General features: G+C 39.8%; 2 protein-coding genes across 4 annotated transcripts in view; one reads left to right on the plus strand and one right to left on the minus strand.

Moving 5' to 3' along the window:
• The window catches only part of LOC137293419 (ubiquitin carboxyl-terminal hydrolase 34-like), a 299421-nt gene that overhangs the window by 143042 nt on the left and 138453 nt on the right, over window positions 1-17926 (minus strand). The gene's annotated exons all lie outside the window — the stretch shown is intronic.
• LOC137293424 (coiled-coil domain-containing protein 85C-A-like) lies at window positions 9347-17916 on the plus strand. 3 transcript variants are annotated; one of them, XM_067823954.1, is made up of 7 exons: window positions 9347-9437; window positions 9718-10431; window positions 12032-12117; window positions 12768-12842; window positions 13811-13933; window positions 14421-14519; window positions 14722-17916. In XM_067823954.1, the coding sequence occupies exons 2-7, from the start codon at window positions 9732-9734 to the stop codon at window positions 15565-15567; spliced, it is 1929 nt and encodes a 642-aa protein (XP_067680055.1). In that variant the 5' UTR covers window positions 9347-9437; window positions 9718-9731; the 3' UTR covers window positions 15568-17916. The 3 variants fall into 3 exon arrangements, with proteins under 3 accessions (XP_067680055.1, XP_067680054.1, XP_067680056.1); XM_067823953.1 differs by having other exon boundaries at window positions 9349-9477; XM_067823955.1 differs by lacking the exon at window positions 13811-13933 and having other exon boundaries at window positions 9349-9477.

The following is a 17926-nucleotide window of genomic DNA, read 5'->3' on the forward strand; positions in this document are numbered from 1 at the left end:
GGTACCTTGAACGATGTAATCCATCGAGTTAAGAAATATTCATGAACTGTTTGAAAAATTAACAAACTTCCGAGGGCAATAACTCCAAAACCCTTCAAGATATCAACATGCCTTCAACTAATTAAGCTTTCCATGGTATTGGCGTATCAAACACGATTGTGCTCTATGCCGTTCTGGAATGGAAGATTGTTAAAGACAGGCACTGTCAAATCGCGAAAATCGGCAAAAGTTTCAGTTATTTCAAAATGGTGGAAAATCTATCTTGGCAATCTGTCACCAACTTAACGGTTCACGAGGCGGTTGGGTAGCCCAGTGATTAAAGCGTTCGCTCGTCACGCTGAAAACCCAGGTTCGATTCTCCACATGAGTACAAGGAATGAAGCCCATTTCTGGTGTTCCCCTAACGTGATATTGCTCAAATATTGCTAAAATAGGCGTAAAACTGAAGTATTAGGTTAAAGGTTTACGTGGTAAGGTTCTGTGACCCGATCGGATGAATGGATCGCTGCTCACAATATTCAGATCTTGACTAACTCGGCTATTTTCACTGGCAGTGGTATTATTCAACTGGTATATTTCTAAAGGCACCGCTAACAATAACAAGCAAACTATATTTTGACATTATTCGGAAACAAAACAGACAAAAGAGTAAGTGACTCATTGGCTATGGAGAGGTTTGGGTTACCCTGTTCGTCGTAGAACGAAGACAGAGGTTGCGCTAGGCATGGTGGCGTATAGGAACGTGTTATTCTACCTCAGTATTAGGCTTGTGGATACCCCATGTTTTAAATGTGAAGTGAGATGAATCCAGGGGTTAACCTATTTGCATGTAAAGGGAACTGAAGAAAACATGCAGTTTAATATTCAAATAGTTTGCATGCCAAACTGTTTTGTTACTTTTACGAGTTAAGACAAAATATGGACTTAAGACACTTTCATGATCCCGGGGCCTGAAGATATATCTAATGAAATGACCATTTCATCCTTGGAGACAATGTTTTATTGACAAGCATATTTTTGTACTTATAGAGAGCGTGTTCGTTGGTTTTCGTGTGTGACTCACTGTTTAGTCAGTGAAACTAGGGCAATAAACTGAGATACTACCGCTCAGTTTCTACACTTGTGCTATACTCACACAATGTTTTCGTCGACAGCGTAACTACCACCTTTACACTCCTTTTCCATGGCACGGGTTTCCGGTTAAGTGCTCTATCCGCTAGATCACGGACTGGGCTTTCCGGCTAGATGCTCTATCTACCAGACGGACGGGACGATATGGGTAGATGCTCCACAAACTAGACCACGGAGAGAGCTTTCCGGGTAGATGTTCTATGCACTAGACCACGGAGGGGGGCTTTCCGGAGAGATGCTCCATCCAATAGGCCACGGAGGGGGCTTTCCGGGTAGATGCTCCATCCGCTAGACCACGGATGGGGCTTTCCGGAGAGATGCTTCATCCATTAGACCACGGAGGGGGGCTTTCCGGGTAGATGCTCCATCCACTAGACCACGGAGGGGGCTTTCCGGAGAGATGCTTCATCCATTAGACCACGGAGGGGGGCTTTCCGGGTAGATGCTCCATCCACTAGACCACGGAGAGAACTTTCCAACAGACCAGCTCTATCCAACAGGCAACGGAAGAGCTTTCCGGGTAGATGCTCTATGCACTAGACCCCGGAGGGAGCTTTTCGGGTAGATGCTGTATCCACTAGATCACAGATGGTGGTTTCCGGACAAATGTTCTGTCCACTAGATCACAGATAGGGTGTCCAGACAAATGCCCTCTCCTCTAGATCACGGAGAGGTCTCCGAACAAATGCTGTTTTCACTAGATCATAGATGGGGGGTCTCCAGACAAATGCCTCATCCACTAGATCACGGAGGTGGTCTCATGATAAAAATATTATGTCGACTTGACAACATTTGCGGTCTTACAGTGTTAATGATAGGCCTTACCACGTATTTTTCACTTTCGGTATTAATTATGCCCACACTGTCACAATATGTCAATATTAGACCAGCTGTATATATCTCAGTTTTAACCCTTAATTCGTGCACGCCTACCTAATATACCACTAGGTACGAACACCATCACCAGTGTATTGAAACCTGTGTTTGATCTCTGTAAATTTTGGGGTAAACAGCTAAAACATAACAAGAGTCAGATGAATGTCGTGAAAGACTGACGTAAACGTTCGTAAAAATCGCTTAATGTTCTTCAAACGTTCATGTTTAATTTATCCGATCTAAAATCTCATAAAAATGACAGATAACTAGATATACTGAAAACATGGTATGTCCGTTAACATTTGGAAGTTGTAAACCACAATTTAGAGTACAACACAGAGACGGTCCTCGTGTTTCCCTGACAAATTGAAAATTTGTATTCACAAAGCGACTATTTCGCATTTGAGAGTCCGATTTACTAGGCTTTTAGTGAATGTGTGTGATACCGAAAATCGGTGCACACAATGTTTTCACTGACTAAGCCAAAACCTCAAACCATATTTCATCATTTAAAAAAATCATATTCATATCTGTTACTATAGCAACTGTTAGTATTGATTCAGACGCAGTAGCAATAGCTAAAATGACACATTTTAAAGGCATTGTACAATTAGTCTGTTGGTCATTGATTTTATGTACATGTATATCTATCTACGCAGATATCAAAAGCAACTGGCAAAATCAGTTCGCCTGACATGCGCAACTTATGCACCTCCCCAGGTGTCCCGGAGATAGATTTTCGAAGCTCTCTTAACGCTAAGATAGTCGTAAGTGTCATACATTAACATTGACTTACGACTACCTTAGCGCTGTAGTACAAAGCGTTCGTAACGTTACGGCCTGTTGTAACTCTAGAATACCATAAGCTTACGAATGTCGTAACCCTACGAACGCTGTGCGGATCGGGACCCTGAGGAAGTGTACAACTTTCGCGTGTCAGGCGAACCATAACACAATGCCAGTCGTAAGCCTGTAGTAAGGTATTCAGTTACGATATGTCGTAACCCTACGAACGCTGTGCGGATCGGGACCCTGAGGAAGTGTACAACTTTCGCGTGTCAGGCGAACCATAACACAATGCCAGTCGTAAGCCTGTAGTAAGGTATTCAGTTACGATATGTCGTAACCCTACGAACGCTGTGCGGATCGGGACCCTGAGGAAGTGTACAACTTTCGCGTGTCAGGCGAACCATAACACAATGCCAGTCGTAAGCCTGTAGTAAGGTATTCAGTTACGATATGTCGTAACCCTACGAACGCTGTGCGGATCGGGACCCTGAGGAAGTGTACAACTTTCGCGTGTCAGGCGAACCATAACACAATGCCAGTCGTAAGCCTGTAGTAAGGTATTCAGTTACGATATGTCGTAACCCTACGAACGCTGTGTGGATCGGGACCCTGAGGAAGTGTACAACTTTCGCGTGTCAGGCGAACCATAACACAATGCCAGTCGTAAGCCTGTAGTAAGGTATTCAGTTACGATATGTCGTAACCCTACGAACGCTGTGCGGATCGGGACCCTGAGGAAGTGTACAACTTTCGCGTGTCAGGCGAACCATAACACAATGCCAGTCGTAAGCCTGTAGTAAGGTATTCAGTTACGATATGTCGTAACCCTACGAACGCTGTGCGGATCGGGACCCTGAGGAAGTGTACAACTTTCGCGTGTCAGGCGAACCATAACACAATGCCAGTCGTAAGCCTGTAGTAAGGTATTCAGTTACGATATGTCGTAACCCTACGAACGCTGTGCGGATCGGGACCCTGAGGAAGTGTACAACTTTCGCGTGTCAGGCGAACCATAACACAATGCCAGTCGTAAGCCTGTAGTAAGGTATTCAGTTACGATATGTCGTACCGTTGCGAAAGTTTTGTGGATTGGGGCCCAGTTGAGGTATATCACATGCATATGTCAGGCGAACTGATTTCGTCAGTTGCTTTGGTACAAACGTAGACATACACTAAATGGTGGGGTTCATCACGTATATCAGGCAAACAGATTTTATCATTTTGAATGGGCATTAAAGCATCTGGGATATTCTATGGCAGAGAACGTATGCTAAAAATTTAACGTCCTTCGATGTGTCCCTGTTGAGGTAGTCCTTCAGCTAACATGGCGAATGCAACCATACGCAAGTTAATACGCAGTATGATCCCATGGTGCCTTGCATGGATTGCCAAACTTGGTGGAAACACCAGGTATTGATCTACATATATTAATTTTACAGATATCGCCAATACAGTTTCACTATCGGTTTATTATTGTGATACGTATTCTAAACACAAACCAAAAAAAATCAAAGGTATCACTTTGGGGAAAGAAAGTTGTGTCTTGTGTTACAAGATGATTGACTAAATCATCAACCCAACTATGATCATTAAATAACTTACTCACTCACTTACTCTACCATAAACACTTTTCTCTGGGGATTAAAAAGAGAAGGGTCTGCAGCTCACCTGAACTTAGAAAGAATATTGACGGCCCTTGTCAAACTCGGATCGGAATATTCTGCGTTCAGTCTCGCCCAAAACTGCTAGCATGCAAACAATAATCTGTTCCACAGACTTCGTAGTGAAAGGACAAACTTCAAAACGCCATGTTCACAAATAATATATGAACATATAAATTACCAATAATATGACGTCAGCAAAGACTTTCAGTAATGTGCCAGCTGCGGCACAAACAATGTCGGCCATTATCCGGCAGATTCATGCTCAATTTGTCACAATCTTTTCAGATATTGTAATAGGAGCATGCTCTCGATATCTATCTCCTGATGATTGGAAAACGAGTGTTTATTGCAGCACAGAATGATTTTTTTCTTTGTTTACTTCAAAGAATCAACATTCCATACGTTATTGAAGCAATAGATGTCTCACAAATCACGTCATCTAGTCTAAAGCTAACAAGTCTACAGTAGCGGTTTATGCTAAGTTCGTATTATATATTAACCTTCAGCCTGCTGAATTAATTTCAGCATTAGGCGTTGACAAGAGGGTGGGTGATTTCAAACACTGAAGGTAACGTTAGATCTGACCTCAGAGACAAGTATGCCATTTGACACATATGTACTTAGAACTGTAACTTCAAATCTATGTGTTTAGACTGAAACTGGGTTATAAATGAAATAACCCACTTGTCTACGTGAGAAGAGATTATGCCATTTTACATGTCACTCGTGATATGTTCGAAACACCGCAACCGTAAACATGTCACACACACACACACACACACACACACACACACACACACAATGCAAACACACACAATGCAAACACACACAATGCAAACACACATACAATGTAAACACACATACACATCTACTCGCATCATCTCACCTATATCACAACTGCATCGTTCGGTGCTCATGCTGTTGATCACCTGAATGTCTAGTCCGGTCGAATATTTAGAGACCGCCGCCAAAAAGCTGAAACATTGCTGAGTGGGGTGATAAACAACAAACAAACATCACACACGAGCAAATCATCATTACCCTTACAATTCATAAATAACTGTTAAACTGTTTAAGAGATGCTGTGTCAGGATTTCAAGCCTTTCCATGGCGCCCTTCGAGCAACAGGGAATATTAACCAGCCGACCCGACAGCCACTTCACCCATCAGAGCTGTTCCACTGACTACTTCTGGACCGAGACAGCGCCAGGTATACAAACTTGTCTTTGTGGCCATTTCTGCAATACCCGTGATCGAAGATTAGAGTCGGGTAGCAGCCCATGCTTGTCGCAAAAGGCAATTACGGGATCGAGTGGTCAGACTCACTTATCGTATCGCACGTGAGTATATTGGTGCTCATGCCGTTGATTACTGGATTGTCTGGTCAAGTTTACTTGACTTAAACAACAAACCAACCATTTCAGCGACATGGATGAAAGAACTATAAATTGTCGTGACAGGACTTTACTATTGACTCTACTTTGTTTACGTATTTCATCACGACACATAGCTAAGATATTCAGTCTAAGTAAACTTAGTCTCAGTGTATTTCGTTACACTCCACCACTGAGTGTCAGTAGCGGAGTGTAACAAGAAGTACTGAGGATAAGTTTACTTACTGCTACGATATTTAGCGTTCACTAACATGAACGCTGTTCACGTGAGTGAACGCTATATATGCCATCGGGAGATATATCTGATAATATGACGTAATGTCCATTTGAATGATGGCTGTAATTCATTGACACATACTAATCTGATTGGTTGAAAAACATGATCAAATGGTATTTGATTCCAGGAAAAACTGTTCCCTGCATACTGACACGTAGGAATACTGCACACAATTGTTTTGTTGCATCATCAGCAGTAGTGATGTCCTTCAAATCAAAATCAACACAAAATGGGAATGACGTCACAAATGAGCAGGTCCAGATTCTACGGATATTTTAAACTTTATCAATTCTTGTTGATATAATTGTTATCAGTAGACATTTGGGGGAAATGCTCTATACCACGCAGATTTTAACTCATAAAACATTGTTGAAACATTACAAAAAACACACACATTCACTCTTATTCATGAGAGCTGCTTTCATACAGCTTTAAGTAATATGCAGTTCAATAGGAAAGAAAGCCATGACTTTTACCTTTGGACGTATCATCTTGACAGTATGTTGGATCGTCATCTATGTCGGACAAATCAAACGGATTGTCATCAATATCTGCAGTAAATGAGCACTATGTAAATACTTTAGCTCAAAAGTTATAAAATGTATATTACTCACCTGAAACCTCTGCAAGGAATAGCTCAAAATTACTCCACACTGATAATGACTTCAACATTTTGAGTTTCATTACTTTAATTGCACACGTACAAAACGTCACTTTATTTTGAACCAATATGAGAGAGTACAGGATGTGAAGTTTTTAAACTCCTTAAAACGTATGGGGCTTTATCATTGGTGGGAGCATGAACATGAGGATTCTGCTTCTCTGAGATGAATATGTTCACAGTACAATGAAACAAACTTTGAGAGAATTTTGTGCATGGTTAAAAAGCAAAACTTACCTATTGCAAGAACACAACCCCAAAACTGACACAATGTTCATTGAAAACTGTGATGTGTTACACTTAATTATGCGTGTTTGACACTGGTCTCAGGATGCACCTGTGCGTGTTTGACGTGCACGCTAATTGTATGCCATGTCATCAACAGGTGTGTCAAATAGAACAGTTCTTGTTGAGATTTTAAGGCGCTCCTCTAGCTTCTGCAGGCATTGCTCACATTCCGGCTTCTTATAGTCTGTATCATGTTTTTGCGCCGAACAAAACTTTTTCGATAGTGTAACGCATTGTCGTTCATATAGTTTCTCACAATATTTTGGTTTACCTTTTTGAAAGAAAACGTTGTTAAAACATATATCAAATGAACTAGCATCTGCACGGTGGTCTCTGCATGGAGTATGGGTATTCTATATGAGACTTGCTTGTTCTTCTGGTGGAATGTGTGTTGTGACATACCACATGTAGCATATATATTTACAGATTTGAGTAGAGGCGTTGTTCCGTTAAGTAGTGCCTGTGATGTAAAATATAAAATCAGCATGGCAATTTCTACCCTGGTAATCATTGTCCGAGTTATAAAAGCCTCTCACAACCAATATATTGTCGTAAGAGGTGTGTAAGGATTGGGTGGGCAGGTTTGGCGACATCATATGCCGCTTTTAGCAACATTCCAGCAATATCACGAGAAGGGACACCAGAAATGGGCTTCACATATTGTACCCACGCGTGACGAACGAACGCTTTAACCACGAGGCTACCCCGCCGCTCCTGATAAGTTTGATAGAGGCGTCATTGACAGCTGAGGTAATAACAGCAGATATCTGACGTTTGTGGCTTTCATTGCCTTGGGGCCACAGTGACAGTACGGTTGGCGATCTAGCCATTACATAGTTATGTATGATTTCGTTGACTGTGTATCAGTGTACAATGACAACGTTGTACTTTCAAGAAAAGGTCCCGGGAAGGTCCCGGGATAGAATAGGCTTTCAGCAATCCATGCTTGCTATAAGAGGCGACTATGCCTGTCGTATGAGGCGACTAACGGGATCGGCTCGCTGACTTGGTTGACACATGTCATCGGTTTCCAACTGTGCAGAGCGATGCTCATGTTGTTGGTCACTGGATTGTCTGGTCCAGACTCGATTATTTACAGACCCCCGCCATATAGTTGGAATATTTCTGAGTGCAACTCACTCACTCTTTCAAGCACTGATTGGTCAGACCTGTATATTTCAATTCTCATCACTAACGCTCTGATGTTAGTGTGAAAATAATGAATGAATGAATGAATGAATGAATGAATGAATGAATGAATGAATGAATGAATGAATGAGTTTTAGATATCATCAATACTCCAGCAACATCACAGCTAGGGACACCAAAAATGGGCTGCACACTTTGTGCCCATGTTGGAATTCGAACCCGTGTCTTCGCCGAGACGAGCGAAAGCTTTAACCATTAGGCAACAATAATGAAGGATTTTCTATGCTATGATTTATGCCTTTTCACCAGTGTGTGAAATGCCAGTGATCTGCTATTCTGCTTAGCCTAAGAAGATGATGCATTTGTGTTCGAAACATGGCCAGACTCGATTATTTATAGACCGCCGCCATATAGCTGGAATCTTGCAGGGTGCGGTGAAAAACTAAACTCACCCATTCACTCCAAACATGATGAGATTGCTGTTGTTATAAGTGGTATTTACGAAAGAAGATGAAAGGCTAAAATCAATCCTGACCACTCATCTCGTACAGTGGACAGCGCGTCTGCTATGAATTCCTATAAATTGTCAGTTGAATGGGTATGTGCGCTACAGTGCCTTTGGTCAAAGGTGTTGATACACAGATTTAGATCCCGGAAATCCGTCGGAGTTTCTGTTGAATGTGAATATCTTTCTTGTTTACTAGTCAGTTTACCCATTTTACTCGTCAGTTGTTGTAAAAGCTACGATGGCTGTTTGGGTTAGATCGCTGACTAAGGTGCCTGACTGGGACTGTGGGTTCAAATCCCGGATGGGGCTCAACCGTACTAGAATGTGTACATAACTGAGAAAGAGTAATCCCCTAATATAACATACCTTATATTTGATCACTTTGTAAATGTCACGGTTCATTCATAATTGTTTGTGGTAATGTTGTCCTCCATTCTAAAGTTCTTTAAACATAATAAATTTCAGTATGTCTCAGTTTTTTTCTCAGTATATCTTGGCACACAGGCAATATTTTACTGCATTTTCTGCATTCCACGAGGTTCCCGAAGATCATAATGTTGAAACAGACTATAAAAACTTTTTTCTCACATTCCTCCACGCCACCTAGCGGGAATTTACCGGAGATGGGAAAGTCGGCCATGTTTACGATATATTGACGGAAAAGGTGCATGGATTTCCCTCACAAAATGGACTGATACACGTCAGTTATCAATGTTTAGCTTTCGATTTCGATAAGTCAAGTAAGTTATGAGTTATTTTTGTGGATTGTCAGTTTATTTTTGCAGTTTGTGTTATTGAATGCAAAAACAATGCTGATACGATGGGTATCCCTGAGTTGCCAAACCGCAAATTGTCCACATCGTTCGCATTGTCAACTTGATCGCTGTATTTAGCAAACAGGTTGGACTTTTGTCATTTTAAAACATATGCTGTTTGTTAATTAGCTGGTGAAATAATCGATCAAAAATTGTCTGTTTCAGTCTGATCCAACAAAATGGACTGGGAAACGCATCGTCCCAGCGCACCATCCACACCTACCAGTATGTCGAGCCAGTCAACTGGAACCAGTTCGACTCGTGCACTTCCTTACAAGACTTTCAACCCAAGTCCGTCAGTCACGGCCCTTACCAAACTGTCAGATGAAGAGCTGCGACGTAAAGGTGTAGAGGACCTGATACGGATACTGAGACGTGTAGAATGTGACTACAAATACCTGTTGACGGAATTAACAGGCATTACGAAGGACGCGAACAGGAGGATGCAGATACACCTTATGGAAATACGAAGTTTAAAAGATATTAATCAGAAATTACAAGATGATAATCAGGAGCTGAGAGATCTGTGTTGTTTCTTAGATGATGACAGACAAAAGGGGAGAAAACTTGCCCGTGAATGGCAAAGGTTTGGCCGATATACAGCAAGTGTAATGAGAAGTGAAGTTGCTGCTTATCAGGAAAAACTGCGCGAACTTGAACAGAAGCAAGAAGAGTTGATCAAGGACAACACTGAATTGAAAGAATTATGCCTTTACCTGGATCAAGAGAGGATACAGTTTACAGGAGCTAGGGATGAAGGAGATGGAAGCAGTAATGGTACTACAACTGCTCATGAGGAGGGGCCTGCCTCTCACTTGCTTCATCAACCAATGATCACAAGTCAGTCTGTGGGTGGACATACGAACAGGACATCAAACAGTAATAACATTTTATGCTTTTACTTTGACATGAGCCAAGAAAAAATGTATAAAATCTTTATTGTGGTTCCATTGACTTGATTATATAATAAGAGTCAGTCAGTAGGAACCATTTTACAAGCATTTTTAGAGTATTTGTTGAAAATGTCACTGAAATATTTTTATGTGTAAGAAGTGGGTGAAGGGGGATGAGATATGAATATATAATGGCCAGACCATAAATATGCTCTTGTTTATGCAAAGATACAATGATCATTGATTATAATTTTATATTCATCAGTGATGATATTTTAAATGGCAGTGAGAGTCCAAGTGTGTGTAAAGAGTTACATCCCTTGGGCATGGTAGAAATCTGTGATTGAAGGTTAGATTATGTTTGTATGTTTGTCAGCACCATACTTGTGGTAAACATAAACAACTTTTCACCCACTTCAGACTTATTTTCCAACATTGCCCAGTGCAGATTTTGGTTAAAATATGTCCTCATCAGTCCATGCTTTGTGGAAAAGGCAATTGATGGGATGAGGTTGTGAGACGTCATGGACACGTCATTGTAGCCCAGTTCATAATTCAGTGCTGATGTTGTTGATCAGTGGATTGTCTGGTTGAGACTTGATTATTTACATGCCACTGTCATATAGCTGGAATATTGTTGAGTGTATTGTTAAACAACGAACTAACTTCTCACCAGAGCTTCAGATAAGGCAGAGTATTTGGATATCTTGCTGAATAAAGATCACATTTACTCAATTAATTACAAATCTAGGAGTACAAAAAACACATAGGAATCACTTAAGGCCCAACTGATCTGTGGTACCTTGCATACTTTACTCAGGTAACTAAATTGGCTTGCATATGATCCTTGTAGGACCCAAACTCTACAACAGCATTGGTAAATGGTATGCATTGCCTATATAAACATGTAATATTAAAACATATGACACTGTCTGGAGTTTACTCTAATAGTCACATGACTTTCATGTTGAGTATTTAAAAATGGCTGCAAACTATTTTGCAGTATATCAAATACTATAAACCAGTAGTCTATTGAGAAACATTTATGTTTATATATTTAGGAGAGTTAATTAGCAAATAAGAGTAAGGAAATCTATGTAACAGTAGTCTATTCTTGAAACTGTTGGGAGTATACTAAAAACTAGGTACTCCTAAAAAAATGCAATTTCTCATACCTAAACAGATGTGTGGTAATACCCATTCGTTTGAAAAATTATGTGGAGCTCTGTCTCACATTAAGCTTTCCCATCATACTGTAAATGGAATATTGTTAAATTTAACTCTAGAACAAACTCCCTCAGATACCTGCTCTATCATTCACTAAAACTGTGGTCCATTACCAATTCATGGTTTTCACCATTGAGCAGCCATTTTACCTCTCTCGCTCTCCCTCTCTTACAGGATTCTGTGCTAGGTAAATTTGGTTCACGGTAACCTACCTCTGCTTGTTCTTGACTAACAGAACTTCAGATTTCCTCACACCTCTAAAGTGACATACTGTCATTTGATTAAACAGCTTTTGCAAAGCAATATTTAACTTACTACTTGGAATGGAACGATTATAAAACTAATGTTCCATCTTACAGTTCCTGAGCAAACAATGAACTACATCAAACAGCTGGAGAACAAAGTTCGACATTTGGAAGATGAAAAGAAACAAACAGGACAACTGGTCAGTATTATGTTTGCACAAACTCATCAGTTAATTGGCTTGGTATATAAGAATAGTTATTATGAAAATTGATCACAGATTTTGTGTTCTTGGCCATGATAATACTTACAACAGACATCCGATCTAAGGCAGCAATTTTGGTTTGTGCCTGGGAAACTACTACATGGATCATATAACATGTGTAAGCATTATATCTATCTTCGAGTATTTTGGTTGTGGTTTTTTGTTTGATTTGTTTTAACACGTATAGGGATGGGTTGGTGGGTTCAGATCTATTCTGGTACAGACTATCTCCAAACAGGGGTGGCAAAACCTGATGGACCTTCTTAATTCTGAACATTTCTGAACAAAAAAGCACTTCTTTAACTAACCATATTTCGTCTGATATGTGTTGTAGCATTTCATTAAGTATTGATGTTAGTGTGTCAATCGAGGAAATTATCTTGTCTCCTGCAAAAAGATTGTTTTCAGTTATTTTTCTCTTGGCTTAGTTTTTTGCACCATTTAAGTTTTAAGTCATGTGGATTTTTCTCAGCTAGGTTTTCTTAGTAGAATTTTACTCAGACTTAGGGTTAGTCAATAAAGATTGGATGTTTTTATTGATTTGAAGTCAAAAGTGTCTGTTGCAACAAAAACATTTTCATTTGCAGAGAGACCGTAACAGCACTGATGGCTACCGACAAAGTACAAGTAGCCAGTTGAGCAATAGACTGGATGCATTACAGGTGTGTCTTGGGCATGATTCATTAGTTACCTTTACTGCTCTCTTGATGATTAGAAATCCAATAGTGTTATCCTGTTGTTGTTTTGTGCGTGAGTGTTATATATGATATACATGATTATGAAGATATTTTGCATGAACAACATTCTATTCTTCTTTGAAATATGTTGGGATGTAATCAAAATGTTTTCGGATTCCAGAATTAATATAGTACTGTACTGTCAAAGTAAGATGAATCAGCGGTTTATCCTTGGCATGTTTAGTAAGCATCATAAATAAGCTCACCTAAAAAGGAGTGGCTCGTCCTGCTTATCTGTTGTTGCTGACTATTAGTCTTAATTTATAAACATTAACATTCATGACTTGTTTTTCATCACAACACACAAGACCTATCAGGTGTACATGATCCTAGGAGTACTTGCTCACAAGTATGAACCTAGGTTCTGTTTCTAACAACACGCCTGTGCAGTGCTGATATGAAACTATTGAACTGGGAATATTGTTTGGTGCTCATTTACACCCATTTATCCATTTTTATGCTGAAATAGTTGTTCAGATTTTGTATTTGAGGCATTTGCTCATCACACCAAAGGCTTGAGTTGGATTCCCCAAATGGGAACAATGTTTGAATCACTTTTCTGTTCACAGCAGTTGTGATTATGGAAAGGTGGCCAAAGGTCTTCACTTTAACAATAATACTAATGAATATGGATTAACTGATATAACCTAATATGAATGACCAGTGTACCAGTAGTCTTGTAGCCACATCGCATGGATGTTGTAACTGTTTTCTGCAAAACAGGAATTGTATTTAGTATTCTTTCATTTCATTACTAATGACATCATCTTCCAGTTTTTGTCTGCTGCATAGTATCCACCACTGTTCACTCTAGACTAACACTAGAGACCTGTCTGCATGTTACCTTAGATATAAGTGGATGATAGCGTGTGCCTCCCCCCTTGTTTTGCCAGCAGTCATCTGGAGGTGTTCCCCGTCGGTCTGGGCCTATGGGGCATGTATCGGGCGCTGCTCCTTCCCTCACCACACCATCAGCAGGGGCCAGTAAACCAGAGGCAGTTGTGCATGCTATGAAGGTTTGCATGATCACCATGTGTTCTATGTTTAACCAGCAGTCACTACAAAAAGAAAATGTTAATATAAATGGGTATGAAAAATGTAACAGAATTTATGACAGTGACCAACACTCTGGAAATTTACAGTGTTTTTTTTTTTTTTATGGAGAGATTTGTTTGAGGATCCACTATTTACAAGAGTATCAATTAACAAGACTAACACGTTCACATGCTTGCAGAAAGACTGATAAGTTTACACTCATTTTGCTTCAGTTGTTCAAGAGTTCATGACAAAGCTATTGTGATTTATTTGTGTATGTAGTTAGGGATTTTGTGAACTTCGTTTTGTCGTCTGTCTCCCTGCAGTCTTCACCACAGCACAAATCACTCCTTTCACCATCACTGAGTCCTGTAGTTAAGGCTAGTGCTGACATGATTATCTCGTTTCCTTTTCTTTCAGATGAATGAACTATTGATTGTTGTTAAAAGTTGATGTTTATATAAACAGGTTCTGCAAGTGCATGAGCAGCTGGAGAGAGCTGAGAGAGATGTCGGAGATGAGAACTTGGACGACAAGGAAAAGGCCATTGTGAGGGAGATGTGTAACGTAAGGAATGGCATCGAATGCTGTATTGACTTTTTGAAGTACTTTTTGCAGCGCTAAAAGAAATCATTATTGCAAAATTATTACAGAAAGGCCTTCCTTGACATGGATTTTTTCATTCTACCAAAGATAAGTGGCCCTAATTGTGTAATTACAATAATGATTTCCATGTAATTTGAGTTATGCTTGTATTTTGTATTCCCAGGTTGTATGGAGGAAACTTGGTGATGTGGCACCAGAAAGGAACAACCTTCGGAGTGGTTATTCTGGATCTTCAGTCCTTTCCCGACAGGGTTATCCTCCTCCCCCACCCCCAGACTCTTTCTCCCCACCCCCACCTGCTCCAGGCATCAGTCCTGGTCCCCAGTCTCTAGGATTCCAGTCTCCTCCCCCTCCTCCAGGGTATAATCCTCCTTCGTCACTTACACATCAGTCTGCAAATTCAGGACTTTCTACCCAGGCCACAAGCTCCAGCTTGAACAGCCATCCTTCAAATTCCACAATGAATAGTCACCCATCGAGTTCTACAATGAATCATCACACATCGAACTCCATGATGAACCATCACTCAACTTCAAGTTACCACTCTACATCCTCAATGGGCTATTATCCCTCAACCTTGTCTGTTGGCCACCACCCTTCATCATCTTCTATGGGACAACATCCATCGATGAGTCACCATCCTTCAACATCTTCTATGGGGCAACATACCATTTCCTCCTCTGGACCTCCACCAATGAACCATCTACCTTCATCAAGTTCCCATGGGCATCCATCTCACTCATCACACATGTATTCAAACACCGTGTCAAGCAATGGCCCAAGCTCCAGCCTGGGACATCACAGTACCTCTTACTCCTCCCACCCGTCTCAGACGTACCGCCACCCTCCACCTATACCTGGAAGTCACCTGCAATCCCAGAGTTCCCCACACACTCCTCCCCCTTCTACACCCATCCCAATGGAACAACCACCACCCCCAGCCCCAAGACAGATGCATTATCACCAAGAATGGAGGCAGAATTATCTTGATGGATCTGGACATCGATAGAAGTTCAGGGAAGCATTCCTTGATTTACTTCTGTTTCAGAAATAATTTGAGAACAGCTTAGTGCTACACTAGTCTGCTTGGCACATGTATGACTAGAATGCCATAAATCTACTGGAGAATATATATCTCAGAACCTGCTTCAGTCATTATCATGGGAACAAGAACAAAACATCACAGTGAACAAATATTAATATCCAAATTTAAACCCTTCATCTGTGTTCCTTACTGAGATGACACTTTTCACCATTACTGTATGGAGTTCAAACATCCATCTGTGGTATGATTATGTCAGTTGGGATAAAAGGGAATTTCCTAAATCAGCTTCCTCAATATTTTTTCAAGGTCTGTGACACCGATGAATATGGGCATGTTTGGAAGTATTTCTCAAATCACATTCTTCATTATTTCAATATGGTCTGTGACACAGATGATTATGGACATGTTTAGAGCTATTTCTTAAGTCATGTTCTTCAATATTGTAACTGGTCTGTGACACTGACGAATATGGACATATTTAGAGCTATTTGTTAAATCGCATTCTTCAATATTTTGACACGGTATGTGACACAGATAAATATTGACATGTTTAGAGCTATTTCTTAAGTCATGTTCTTCAATATTTTGACTTGGTCTGTAACTGGTGAATTTGAACATGTTTATAGAGTTTTGTCATGGTTGATATTGACTTAATTGTACTATGCATCTTATCACCACTTGGCACTGTTGTCACGGTTACACCTGCCACTTTGACAAGGCTCTCTTTGACTGATGTGTTGTATGACCTGCTAGTTACATAGTGTTAATATTTGAAAAATTGTCAAAGTTCCACTGCCAAAGTATAATTGTTATTAACTGTTCGATTTATTCTTTGAAAAGAAAGTGCAATTTCAGTTATCAGTCATGACAGTTACATTTACCTTTTCATTGTTGTCCAAAATATTTTGGTTTTGTGTTACGGGGTATATTTCAGCAGACATGATTTTGAATTGTGGCTAAATGTAACGGCAAAGCCCAGGCACAAATTTTCTGCGATGGAAATAAAATACATCAAGAAACATATTACCCATTTTAGATGTTCACTATTCTAGCACTATTCCATACACATTCGGATGAAAATATTCATACTGAGAAGTTTGTCTCAAACCTTTTCTGTCACTGAGACGTAAACTGGAAATCCTGAACCAAAAGAGAAATTGGCCTAATTGAGTCATTTGCCGTGCATACAGTGATACTACATGTGGAATAATGACTGATCAACTTTAGTTCTTAAATCTGAAAAGGGAGCATCTTATACAGTTTTGTTTTGTTTTTGACATTGTAGTGTATAAAGTATTGTATGTAGCATATTTACTTTTATATTATTGTGTTGGGTTTTTTTGTTCGTTTTTTTTTTTTACTATCTTCTCAATAGGGCATGTTCAGTGTTGTTCCTCCTATAATCATATATCTGTAGATTGGTTTTTGTGCTGTATTTAACAGTGTGCTCTTTGTAGGTGCTGTTTATCATGTTACACTGTATTGAATCTTCCTGTGATAACATAACCTCCTATTGTTTTTCATGTATTTCGGAGATAGGAGGCGTTGTTCCTTATCATCGAAAAAGCTGTATGGATTGACATTCTGTGTTGTGAAAATCTCATCATGATTAATTGTACAATTATAGGACTTTATCCCTGTTGTGCCTATTCACACCTCACCTGCTGTCTTTACCAACAATTTCATTTTTATAGAATTAAGCCATGAAAAGATTAGTTTTCACATACATCCACTGCATCATGGCTCACACCAACACCATCCTCATCCCTATTCCACCGCTAATGTATCAGTATTAGCAGGTGAGTTCCAATTTATCGCTGCTTGTGGGAGCTTAACTTCAATCAGTATTAATTGTTGTCAGTTAATATTGTTTTTCGACACTGGATTTCCCGCTATATATGATAACAGAACTAATGCTGTGACATTTCTTCATGAATATAGACGTGAAGTGAGACTACTTTTACAGAGAAAGATGGTTGTGAGTCACCCAAATGTTGTCATGTGTTAGCACAGTAATTTTACATATAGCACTATTTTCCTATTTGAATGATTGTTTTTCGCTGGCTATATACATGGTTTTATTAAGTCCATTTTTACCTCTACACTAAATTATCAGCCTTACAAAATCAAAATTTGGTGGATGGTAATGGTCTTCCTAAATACACTTTATGCTGTATTTAGATTGTTAATTTTATGTATATTTTACAAACACTGTACAGACAATGAAATATTTGTACCGAAAGGTCACATTTGTTTCTTTTTTCGGTATTAAACTAGTCAATGACACTAGTTATTAAAATACTTTATCACTTAGACTGGTATT

The sequence above is a fragment of the Haliotis asinina genome, chromosome 8 (assembly GCF_037392515.1).
Source record: "Haliotis asinina isolate JCU_RB_2024 chromosome 8, JCU_Hal_asi_v2, whole genome shotgun sequence".
Classification (NCBI taxonomy): domain Eukaryota; kingdom Metazoa; phylum Mollusca; class Gastropoda; order Lepetellida; family Haliotidae; genus Haliotis; species Haliotis asinina.

Coding starts and splice junctions, on each gene's coding strand:
- LOC137293424 (XM_067823954.1), top strand. CDS start 9,732: ATGGACTGGGAAACGCATCGTCCCAGCGCACCATCCACACCTACCAGT. Junction 12,118..12,767: donor AGAAACAAACAGGACAACTG/GTCAGTATTATG, acceptor TTTCATTTGCAG/AGAGACCGTAACAGCACTGA. Junction 14,520..14,721: donor TTGTGAGGGAGATGTGTAAC/GTAAGGAATGGC, acceptor TTGTATTCCCAG/GTTGTATGGAGGAAACTTGG.